At 35.0% G+C, this 12628-nt stretch overlaps 1 protein-coding gene across 4 annotated transcripts in view; it reads right to left on the reverse strand.

Moving 5' to 3' along the window:
* The window catches only part of HECTD1 (HECT domain E3 ubiquitin protein ligase 1), a 91479-nt gene that overhangs the window by 41469 nt on the left and 37382 nt on the right, over positions 1-12628 (reverse strand). For all 4 annotated transcript variants that reach the window (XM_030854719.3, XM_030854720.3, XM_030854718.3 and 1 more), the window contains exons 11-13: positions 5678-5816; positions 5318-5488; positions 461-683 (exon numbers count right to left, since the gene is read on the reverse strand). In XM_030854719.3, coding sequence (XP_030710579.1) covers positions 461-683; positions 5318-5488; positions 5678-5816 — 533 coding nt within the window. The remainder of the gene's footprint in view (positions 1-460; positions 684-5317; positions 5489-5677; positions 5817-12628) is intronic.

Below are 12628 nucleotides of genomic sequence, written 5' to 3' on the forward strand. Positions count from 1 at the left end.
TTTTAAGGAAACTACCTATTGAAATATCAATTTTATTAAAAAACTTTCATCAAAGTTTTGTTCTGATATACTCTCACTGGTTTGATATTATTTAGGTTCAAGCATTAAAACAATCCTACAGCCATAATTTTTTTAAAGTAGAAGGCTTTTGGGAAAAGATAATTTGAGACAGCATCACACATGTGCAATTCATCATTACGTGATAAGAGGCACCTTTACCTAAAGGATGGAGACAGTAAAAGTAGATATTGATACAATGCTATTCCTTGTCTCATACAATAAAAAAGTATGAAATGCTTTCATGGTACAATCATTTTTCTCTGTTAATATTAAAGAAATGGCCATATGATCATCAAGGACATGCTATTGCTATGACAATGGTGGCAAAAATATGAGCAGAAAAACAAATTATCAAAATTACAGAAACTAGTAAAACATTTTAACAGAAACAAAATATTACCTGAACTATCCGATCCACCTTCAGGACTACCGCTTGAATACATGGTGGCAAGTTTTCCATCCAAGATAAATCTAAACCATCCATTACTGCCATTAGATAGTTCCAAGGCTGCTGCATCACTCCATATATATAAGCAGTCCCTTCCCCTAATGATGGACCAGTCTCTCCAATGATATGGCTTACCCTGCTGCAATTCTTTAGCATCTTCCTGTGGTTCATCTTCCTAAATGTGTAAAATTATTCAATGAAACGTGGGAAATAACTTATATTCCAAATATTCATAAGTACTTAAAAAAACATGACCATGAATCAAATTCAGAATTAAAACATCCTGAATACAATATTCATCTGCCTGTATTTTAATACATATTCTGATTCAACTAATTACCTATAATCTTAAAAGTCCATCCTAAAAAAAAGTCAAGAAATTCACATAATAACCAAAGTTATAACATTTCCAGGTATAAAGGTAAAGAAGACAAATGGATTAGGTTTACACACAATTAGCTAATTATCTAGGACTTGATAAACTCACCATATCTCTGGGCCTAACAGATTATTTGTAAAAAATGAATGTTTACACTAGATCAATGGTATCCAAACCTAGGGTGCAAAAGAATGACCAGAAATGTGTTTTAACAATATAATTTATAAGTTCCCAACCTTAGCCAAGTGAATCAAATATACTGGATTATTCCTATAATCATCAAAATGTTAGCTATAGCGTGTTTAAAAGAAAAATAACTTGTAAACACTGTTTGCCTACCCCGGCATCAAAAAAATTTTTATTCTGTTGACAACATTTAATATTAAGAATATTCATCATTAACATATATGATCTTGGCATGTGTGTGCATGCATGCGTATATGGGTAAAGTACTTTTAAACTTTATGAAGACTTACTATACTTAAAATTGTTTTAAATGTATCTTTTACATGCTTCTTCCCTGAAGTAGTACTTAGCTTATAACACTAAAATAAGATTATAAAATATGGATTATAAATTTCCCTAAACATAGTACTTGTGCTCCAGGCCATGATAGGTTAATAAGGATCAAGACTTGCCTATCCACTGTCAACAACTAAAAAAAACAGACAAAATACATGAAAAAGTGTTTTCAAATACTGGACAACAAGCAACAAAGGACTGCATGATCTCCCAGAAAACAGAAACAAATAAGGTAAGCCCCTTAGGCTCAGACAGAGTTTCTGGCTAAGGTCTTAAGAAGAAGGAACACAGAGGCCAGCAGTTTAAGTTGAGGAAATGGAGATCTGTGTTTGAAGAGATTAAGGCAAATGGAATATGTGGTGGATGAGTTCAGGATCAGGGAGTCAAGCACAAAAAGCCTCTAGAAATGTGCAAAGCGGTCACCAGGACATCTCTACTGAGTACCAGCCCATCTGTGTACAGGTGATGTTCCATAAGGCAGGGCAAAGAATGACTTGAAAATGGTAAGGTGAACAATTCAGAGGTCACACAGGGTGGTCAGACATTTGCATTCCTAACAGCCAGAGTGGAAAATCATCATACCAACAGTTCAAAATTTTTCCAAATGTGATGTAACTGTAAGCCCACAGACCAAAAAAAATTAAATAATCCTGAGCAGGGGCAGAAAACCCACATGTGCATGCACACACACAAACCAAACAGCTAAGCACATCAAAGTCAAATTGCTAAAAACAAGTTATAAAGTCTTAAAAACAGCCAGAGGAAGAAAACTTCTCAGTAGAGACTATGCACATCAGGTGACAATGAAATATCTCTTCAAGTGCTGGAAAATGATCAGCCAAGAATCCCTGTAGGAACTGAAAATGTCCATTGAAAATGAAGGCCAAGGGGCTTCACGGGTGGTGCGGTGGTGAAGAATCCACCTGCCAGTGCTGGGGACATGGGTTTGAACCTTGGTCCAGGAAGATCCCACGTGCCACAGAGCAACTAAGCCCGTGCACCACAACTACTGAGCCTGTGCTCTAGAGCCTGCGAGCCACAACTAGTGAAGCCTGCGTGCCTAGAGCCCGTGCTCCTCAACAAGAGAAGCCAACACAATGAGAAACCCGCGCATGGCAACAAAGAGTAGCTGCCACTCACTGCAACTAGAGAAAGCCCGCATGCAGCAACGAAGACCCAACACGGCATAAATAAATAAATATATTTATAAAATAGAAAAAAAAAATGAAGGCCAGAATCAGTCCAATGGTTAGGACTTCATGCTTCCACTGCAGAGGGTAGGGGTTCAATCTATGGTCAGAGAACTAAGATCCCACAAGCCAGGCAGTGCAGCCAAAAAACAAACAAAAGAAGAAGGTATTTTCAAAGAATAAAGATAAATCTCAAAGAATTTTCTGGCTTGTCTTCTCATTTCCAGATAATGTATTTTGGGGACTTCCCTGTTGGTCCAGTGGCTAAGATTCCACTCCGAATGCAGGGGGCCCGGGTTCGATCCCTGATCAGGGAACTAGATTCCACGTGCCGCAACTAAAAGTTCGCATGCTGCAACTAAAAGATCCTGCATGTCTCAACTAAAGACCCTGCATGCTACAATGAAGATCCCATGTGCTGCAACTAAGACCCCGTGCAGCCAAATAAATATATTAAAAAATAATAATGTAGTGTGAAGAACAAAGGTTTAATTTTAATGAAAACAATTTTTTTTTGTTCTTTTATAATCTTTTAATGTCCTATCTAAGAAATCTCTGTCAAGCTCAAGGTCACTAAGATTTTCTTCTTTTTCCTCTAAGAAGCCTTACAGTTTTAGCCCATCCATTTCAGTTCATGGTTTCTTTTTTTGTTAAAAGGGGTAAGATTTCATATTTCTGCATATGTTATCCACTTGTTCAAGCATCATTTTTAAAGAGACCATCCTTTTGTGACTGAATTACCTTAGCACTTTCTTTGAACAATTGACCATATATGTGTGGGTCATTAATCTATTTTTACACCACTACCACACTTTCTTGCTTACTATAGCTTTATAATAAGACTTGAAATCTGCTGGTGTATGTCCTTCAACTTTGTTCATTTTCAAGGATGCTTTGGCTATTGTAGGTTCCTATCATTTTCATATAAATGTTTGCTTGTTAACTTCTACAAAGACTGCTGGATCTGTAACCTATTTCTTGAATGAAAGAATTCCAGGGGGATGAACCCAGATATCACTTCTTGTTTTGTTTTTTGTTAAATCTCCAGTAATTTAGGAAACACACACATACACTAAACCACTCAGGATTCTGCAATTACCATACCCTACCATTCTCTCAAAACTGTTAATACTCAGTCGCTAATATGTAGGAAGCATTCACTAAATGGTAGGACTAAATCATTGCTGGCAATTGGTAGAGACAAATAAGGCATATTTTTAAATATGCAATCTAAGGCAAGAATTATCGATAGGTACTGAAACTAGTGGATAAAAGTTTAAAGAGAAACTGCGTATTTGCACAGTCTCAAATTATCTCCCCACAAATTACTTATTAATTACAAAAGGGAAAAAGTATCTTTACAGGGCTTCCCTGGTGGCTCAGTGGTTGAGAGTCCGCCTGCCTATGCAGGGCACACGGGTTCGTGCCCCGGTCCGGGAGGGTCCCACATGCCGTGGAGCGGCTGGGCCCGTGAGCCATGGCCACTGGGCCTGCGCGTCCGGAGCCTGTGCTCCGCAACGGGAGGGGCCACAGCAGTGAGAGGCCCGTGTACCGCAAAAAAAAAAATCGTTACAATAGAGAAACCTGGTAGAAACAAACACAACCAACTGATCCAAGTTAACGTCAACAGCAAGAGCGCAAACAGACATCATGTGCCTCTAAAAAGGCACATTTTACACATGAGAAGGCCATAACATCACCTCCATAGTCTTTCTGCTTAAAAACACACAACCTGAATCTAGTTATGAAGAAACATGGCACAAACACAACGTGAGGGTCATTGTCCAAATTAAGTGGTCTGTCCTCTTCAAAAAAATGCCAAGGCTATGAAAGAAAAAGAAACGCTGAGAAATGGAACAACATGACAACGAAATGTACTGTGCTCCTAGACTGGATTCTGGGGTGGGGGGGTGGGGGGGTGGCGTGGGCCGCAGGAGGGCATTGCTATTAGGGCAATGGCAAATTTGAATACTGTCTCTGGATTAGATAACGTTTTCTATAAATATTAAATTTCCTGATTTTAATAACTATACTAGGATTCTATAAGACAATGTCCTGGTTTTTTGGTGAAGATTTTAGGTATAAAAAGGGGCACTGACTTCCCTGGCGATCCAGTGGTTAAGACTCCGTGCTTCCACTGCAGAGGGCACGGGTTCAATCCCTATTTAGGGAAGTTCCACATGCCACGAGGTGCGGCCAAAACAAAACAAAAATAAATAAATAAATTTACAAAAAGGGGCACTATGTATCCAGCTTCTCTCAAATTATATATTTTATTATTATCATCATTATTATTATTATTTTGGCCATACCACGTGGCTTATGGGATCTTAGTTCCCCGACCAGGGATCGAACCCGGGCGCTTGGCAGTGAAAGCTCGGAGTCCCAACCCCTGGACCGCCAGGAAATTCCCTCAAAAAATATATTTTAAATGTGCGTGCACACGTGTGTCTTTGTAAGGAACAAAGCAAATGGAGCAAAATGTCAATAATTAGTGATTTTGGATAGAGGATGTTCTGATATTCTTTATTTGCAACTTTTCTTCAAGTTTTAAATTTTACCAATGATGTATTTTAAAAGAAAAGTGACCAAATTTTAAAAAATTATAATACTACTCCATACTGCCATTATTTTGTCAAAACCCATTGTAACTGGAACTACATTTCCTCAAAAGAAACCCTATTCCTGATAGATACCACTGCAATTAAGACCACTCACTTTTTCTGGTTTTGATTCCTCTTCATTCTCATCATCAGAGGAAGGACCTGCCAAAGTTGACACTTTGCTAATTACACCAAGTCTGGCTAGCTGATCCAAAAAAATATCACCACCTTTATCTACTAAGTCCCTTATGATTTGCAAAGCCAGCAAGTGGCCATCATCGTCGTCCTGGGGGGAAAAAAAAGGAAATTAAGGGAAAATGATAAAAATAAGTTTAGTTGCGTGGAGTAGACAAATGCAATCATTTGTACAGACAAAATGATTTAATAAAATTAAGACACAAGTTAAATTATTTTACTGACTACTATCTAATGGGAATTAAAGCTACAGGAATTTCAACAAAGATAATAAACTAACCTCTTGATCAAGAACTGTTGCAGTGATTTCCACTAGTACTGTAGGCAAATTGTGACCAACATCAGAATCACAAACTTCTTTCAAGAGTGCTTCAGAGCAAAAATGAATCATTTTTCGAATCAGAGCAAGACTTGCTTTCCTTGAAAAGTAAAAAAAAGAATTTTAGTTAGCCATGGTGAGAAGCTAAAATAAAACAAAATGCAATACTAATGAAAACCAAAATATCCAATTTAAGCTTTAAATACTCTGCTAAAATATACACTTAATAAAAGAATACAATTAATAAGAAGCTACTGAATAGCACAGGGAATTCTATTCAATACTCTGTAATGACCTATATGGGAACAGAATAAAAAAAAATGGATATATGTGTATCTACAACTGACTCACTTTGCTGTACAGCAGAAACTAACACAACATTGTAAATCAACTATACTCCAATAAAAAAATTTTTTTTTAAAGAATACAAAAAACTAAGACAATACTAGCACTAGGTTTATGTTCATTTTTTGAGGGAATTTCATTTTTCTACTATTAATATATTGAGCTCATTAAAAACAATTATTTTTGTAATTTTCTTACATGTGCTATTTTATATTAACCAGCATGACTGTTAACATGCCATGATAATTTTAGAAAATCAAAAGTAACACAATTACTAATAAATGGCATCTATAACCCCAAATATAAAACTCTTAACTTAAAACACCTGATGGTTTATATGGAACTCATATTTCAAATTAAGGATTTTTATCCTTTGTCAAATTTAAAACATGTTCATTATAATATTCTCATATAAATGAGATCCTAGTAATCCCATGCCCTTAAATATTCCCATTGTTAACAACTTGGCATGACTCCTTTCCCTTTTATTATCCACTGCTTTACTTAGAACACAGAAGATACTCAATGTCACACAAATTAACCTCAATTTTATAAGCGATTTGTTCTTTTAAAATAAAATACACAAATATCCAAACACATTTAAATTATAATACACTGGTCTATTACATAAAAGTCAATAATGCTTTTAACACATGTTTTCTGAGCATCTAACAACAGTCTGTGTGCCAAGCTGTACATATCATTGCCCTTGAGGTGAGTTCTCCACAGGAAGGATGGAGAGGCAAAAATCACTATCGAAATCCAAGAGAGGTATCTGACAGCTGTATTCCTACAGAATGTGGTCTTGATGTATTTCATAACTCTCTCTAGGTGAATTTCATGTATTCTTTAATTTTAAAACATGTTTTATTACAAATTCAAGTACATTAGAGAAAATAGTAGGCAGATGGAGGGCAAACTGCCCTAACAGGATTAGTTCCTTCCAGTGTTTGTTAACGGCAATTTATATTTGGTTGCAAAATCAGTATTTATGTATAATAATAATTTTATATCATGATTTACTTGAATTAAAATAGCATAAGAATGTTTCTATGTTGTCTACCTACCTATCTGGCTATGTGTCACTACCATGCTGAGTCATAATAAGCCAGGAACACCTGTATATATTTTAAAAACTTTACACCTCATTTAATCCATCCACCAAACCCACTATTAAGTAGGTTTTATTAGCTCAGTTTTACAGATGAAAAAACATGAGACAAAAAAAGGTAATTCTACTAAGGTCACAGGGCTAATAAATTAAAGCCTCAACTCAAACTCATCTCTTAACCAGTACACTATGCATAATATTCATAACATAAAATTTTCCTGCTTGTCACTATTATATAAATCATAAGCATTCAGCTTACTGGCTTTTCTATTATAAATAGCATTATTTTTGGTGAACAGTTTTATTTCTTCAGTAGAGGGATTCTTGGATCCAAGAGTCTAAATATTTTCATACGTACTGAATGTGCATCAATACTGAATCTATACTCAGCAAACTGATTTTTTAAAAAATCTGTTAAGTGACAACATGGATGGACCTCAAGGGCATTATGCTAAGTGGATAAGCCAGAGAAAGACAAATACTGCCTTATATCACTTAAATGAGAATCGAAAAAAAAAAAGAAAGTCAAACTTATAGAAACAGTAGAAAAGTGGCTGCCAGTGGCTGGGGATGGGGGAATTAAGGAGAGGTTGGTAAAAGGGTACAAACTTTCAGCTATAAAATGAATAAGGTTTGAGCATTTAATATAAAAAATGGTGACTATAGTTGATAAAACTGTATTGTATAATTAAAATTTGCTAAGACTAAATGTTCTCTCTCAAACACACATGTATACACATACACAAAGATAAATACGTGAAGTGATGGATATGCTGATTAACTAAATGAGGGGAATCCTTTCATAATGTATAAACATATCAAATCACTAAGATGTACATTTTAAAAATCTTACAATTTTATATGTCAATTATGCCTCAATAAAGCTAGGGGACAAAAGGACTGTTAATAGCTTAAATTATCAGTAGATATGGATGTACTAATCCATTACGATTTTGTTATTTTTGTAAAAAAAAAAAAAGGTTCTTAAATGTCTAATGGGTGAAAAGGACATGAAATTTTACTTTTAAATGTTTTGTTTTTTACTAGTAAGGGGATACATTTTTCCCTGTTGTCTTCTTTTTCATCTTGAGCACTGTACCATAATGTCATTGGCTAATTTATTTAAATTGGCATTTATACTTTGACCAAAAACTTGTATGTGTTCTCTGCATAATAAAGGTAGTATGCCTTGGTCATACTTGCTAACAAATACCAATTTGTTGGAAGATTTATCTGGATTACAAGTTTATATTTCTGTCACTTTCATGGTTACGGCTAATACTGTAGCTGATATGCAGTTTTGTTTTTTTACATAGAATAAATTTTAAATGACAGATAGGACTAACACAAACAAGTTTTAAAAGTCATTCTTCCTACCAAATTCTGATAAACATTTGAGAATATTTTCTTTTTGTTTTCCTAAGGTTTTATTTTTTCATTTATTTTAAATAAATCTAGAATTTATTTAAATACACAATGTAAAGGACTAAGCTGATTTTTAATCAAACCACAAAGCAAATATTCTAATACCATTTAATATATTATGTTAATATATTATAAAATATTAATACATTATATAATTTACCACTATAATACATCCAATTTCTTTTCTTTTCTTTTTTTTTTTTTTTTTTGCGGTACGCAGGCCTCTCACCGCTGCGGCCCCTCCCGTTGCGGAGCACAGGCTCCGGACGCGCAGGCCCAGCGGCCATGGCCCACAGGACCAGTCGCTCCGTGGCATGTGGGATCCTCCCGGACCGGGGCACGAACCCGCGTCTCCTGCATCGGCAGGCGGACTCCCAACCACTGCGCCACCAGGCAAGCCCTACATTCAATTTCTAAACACAATTGATTGTTTAGAGGGCTAGTCTACTCCAATGATTTATAAACTCTTGGGCTAGTTATCATAAAGATTTAATTACTGAAAGTTTACACTAGCTACTATTCAGATTTTTCTTTAATAATCTCACCTATTTATTCTTCCAGAAGAACTTTAAGATCTGTCAAGTTCTAAAGCAAATTCTATATTTTCTTTCAAACTGCATTCTATAAATTAACTTTGGAAGAATTTATATCTTTAGATTATTTAATATTCTCATCCTAGAACAATTTCCCCCTTTATCCAACCATGTCTACTTTCCTCTCAATCAAATTGTGATTTAAAAAATAAATAAACAAATGGATCCTCAAGGATTTCTGCTGCTGAAAAGTTTACTCAATCTTTGTCCCATTATTAACACTAACTCCAAAGATGTATATTTACCACACCTCTTCAAAATTCTAAGTAGCCTTTCTTCAAAAGCAAAATGTGAAGTCCTCAGTCTAGTATTACAGATACATATATCAAATCATTACGTTATACACTTTAATACAATGTTACACGTCAATTATATCTCAATAAAACTGGGAAGAAATATCTCACAGAGAAAATAATCAGGTTTTTACAAAATGCTCCACCAGTGAAACTGCTATCCTGTTCTGAAGGCTTCATTGATCTGTTGTCTGCCTTTTATTTCCTGAACAGACAATGCACACAGGCCAATAATGATAGATAATAGCTAAAGTTGATATATTCCTTATATACAGATCCTCCTTTAACTGCCTGATTAGAGTATACACGCTTACTCTTCTGATCAAATTTTAAACTGAAATGGTAAAAAATTGGGTTGTAACCTATTCCAGATTGTTTTTAATAATGACAAGTATATATTTTTTTAATGAATCATCTTGGGAGATGGGGGAATGAATGAAATATGTGAGGGAGACTAAGAGGTACAAAACTTCCAGTTACAAAATAAATGAGTCACAGGGGTGAAATGTACAGAATGGGGAATATAGTCAATAATAGTGTAAACATTTTGTATGGTGACAAATGGTAACTAGAATTATCATGGTTATCATTTTGTGATGTACAGAAATACTGAATTACTATGTTGTGCACCTTGAACTAACATAGTGCTGTAAGTGAATTATACTTTGAAAAAAAAAAGGAAGAATGGAGGGAGGGAGGGAGGGAAGGAAGGAAAGGAGGAAGGAAGGGAGAAAGGAAGGGAGGGAAGAAAGAAAAGAAAAAAATGAATGATTCGGAAGTGGAAATGGATGAACTACAAGAAAGAATCTTACCAAACAAAAAAAATATTACCAGATAAAAATCAAATTAAGAAGAATCATACAATATGATACGATTTATATAAATCTTTAACTTGTAAAATACTATGCATCATTTACAGATAAATTTATATATTTGCTATATATTCTTGTAATATATTACAAAAATAAAGGAAGCAAGGGAAAATATTAACATATTAATAACATAAAATATTAACCCCCCAAAACCCAATTGTGAAGAAAAAAATTTATGAGAAAATTGGGAACAATGAATGCTGATTTGATGTTTGATAATATTTAAGAACTATTATAATTATTTTAGGTGTAATAACGGTATTGCAATTATGTTAAAAAACAAAAAAGAATCCCTTTTTTTTAAAGAATCCCTTTTTAATGATGAAAATTTATTTTTTTATTGAAATACAGTTTATTTACATGTAGTATTCTAGTAGTTTCAGGTATACAACATAGTGATTCAATATTTTTATAGATTATACTTCATTTAAAGTTACTATAAAATATTGACTAGGGCTTCCCTGGTGGCACAGTGGTTGAGAGTCTGCCTGCCGATGCAGGGGACATGGGTTCATGCCCCGGTCCGGGAGGATCCCACATGCCGCGGAGCAGCTGGGCCCGTGAGCCATGGCCTCTGAGCCTGCACGTCTGGAGCCTGTGCTCCGCAACAGGAGAGGCCACAACAGTGAGAGGCCTGCGTAACGCAAAAAAACACAAACAAAAACAAAAACAACAAAAATATTGGCTATATTGCCTGTGCTAAACAAAAGAACACTTATTTTTTATGGATGCATATAGAAAAATTATGGATAAAACTATTTGAGTCTTGGATTTCCTCAAAATAGTACAGTTGGGGAGGTATAAATGAAATAAGACTGGGATATTTGTTAAAACTTATTGAAGCTATGTGATAGGGTTCATTATATGATTATCTCGACGTTTTAATACATTTTAACTTATCTATGATAAAAGTTTTTTAATAAACTATCTTTTTACAAATACCTCTAAAATATTAGGCACTATGCTAAATACCACACATACTTAATTTTAATTTTCACACCTAAAGAGAATTAAGTATAATTATCCCATCCTAGAGATGAATTAAGATCAAGAGGTTAACTATCTTGTCCATGGCTATCTGTCTACAAAGTGGCAACACTGACTTTTGGACTGACTTTGAGCTGACTCCAGAGTCTGAGCTCTGAACTAAGATATAATATATATGCTATCTTATTCACCACAATTAAATTTGTCAGCTATTATCTGGAAAAATTTAGCATCAAATATGCTATAACTAAAATTGTGTTTAGACGATCTTCAAATATTTAAAAGAATGATAAAAAAAAAAACTATCCATTAAGGGAACTCTGTTATATGGTGACATACTTTATAATTTCCTGATGGCCTTATAATGAAGCAATTCTAACTCCAAATATAACTTAAGGTTTTTTAATTCGCATGACACCTAGTCCTCTAAAATTTTCAGGCCGAATTATCTGTTCAAAATTGAACTTGCTCATTTCTAAAAATGAATCAAATCTTTTCTTAAACAAACAAACAGAAAGTGGCCCCACTAACACCTACCCTTCTGTAGCTATTTGGGGAAGAATAAACCAAGTTCCTAGGTGCTCACAGTGAATTGAGTGGCACTTTCATCCTATTTAAAGTAAACTACTTTCACTTTAATGTCAACTCATAATACTGGTATTTAAGGCACTTGAATCCTACAAAACTCCATGTTCTAAAGACCTCCTGAACTTAAAATCAAATTCTCAATCACTCAGCCAAAATTTTGGCAGTCATTCTTTACCCCTTCCTTTCCTTCATCCCTCCAATCTAATTGGTGGTCATCAACCCTTATACAGGGTTGGCCAAAAAGTACGTTCGGGTTTTTCCATAGCATCTTGTGGAAAAACCCAAACGAACTTTTTGGCCAACCCAATACAACCCATCTCCCAACCTCTTCAATCTGTTCCCACCAATCCAGTCTTCCAGCAACTGTCTAAAGTTCACATCGATAATTAACCCGTAGTAGTCTGTTTTCATTCTTGCCCTCCTCCAGTACTTTGCTCCACCAGACTGCCAAAGTGATCTTTATAAATCACAAATCTGACTGTGACAAATTTCCTCACAAGTCTTTAATGATCCTTCCTGAACTGCAGGGTAAAGTCCATACTCACTATCTAGACCAGAAAGGCCTTCACAGGTCATAAAAAGCTCTTGTCTACCTTTTTGACAGTATTCCCTGAGCTATACAAACATATCCCATATCCCACTGATACCAAAATACTTGCAGCTGCAAACAAAATGCACTCATTCAATCATTCAGTGTA

This window comes from Globicephala melas, chromosome 2 (genome assembly GCF_963455315.2).
Source record: "Globicephala melas chromosome 2, mGloMel1.2, whole genome shotgun sequence".
In the NCBI taxonomy this organism is placed as follows: domain Eukaryota; kingdom Metazoa; phylum Chordata; class Mammalia; order Artiodactyla; family Delphinidae; genus Globicephala; species Globicephala melas.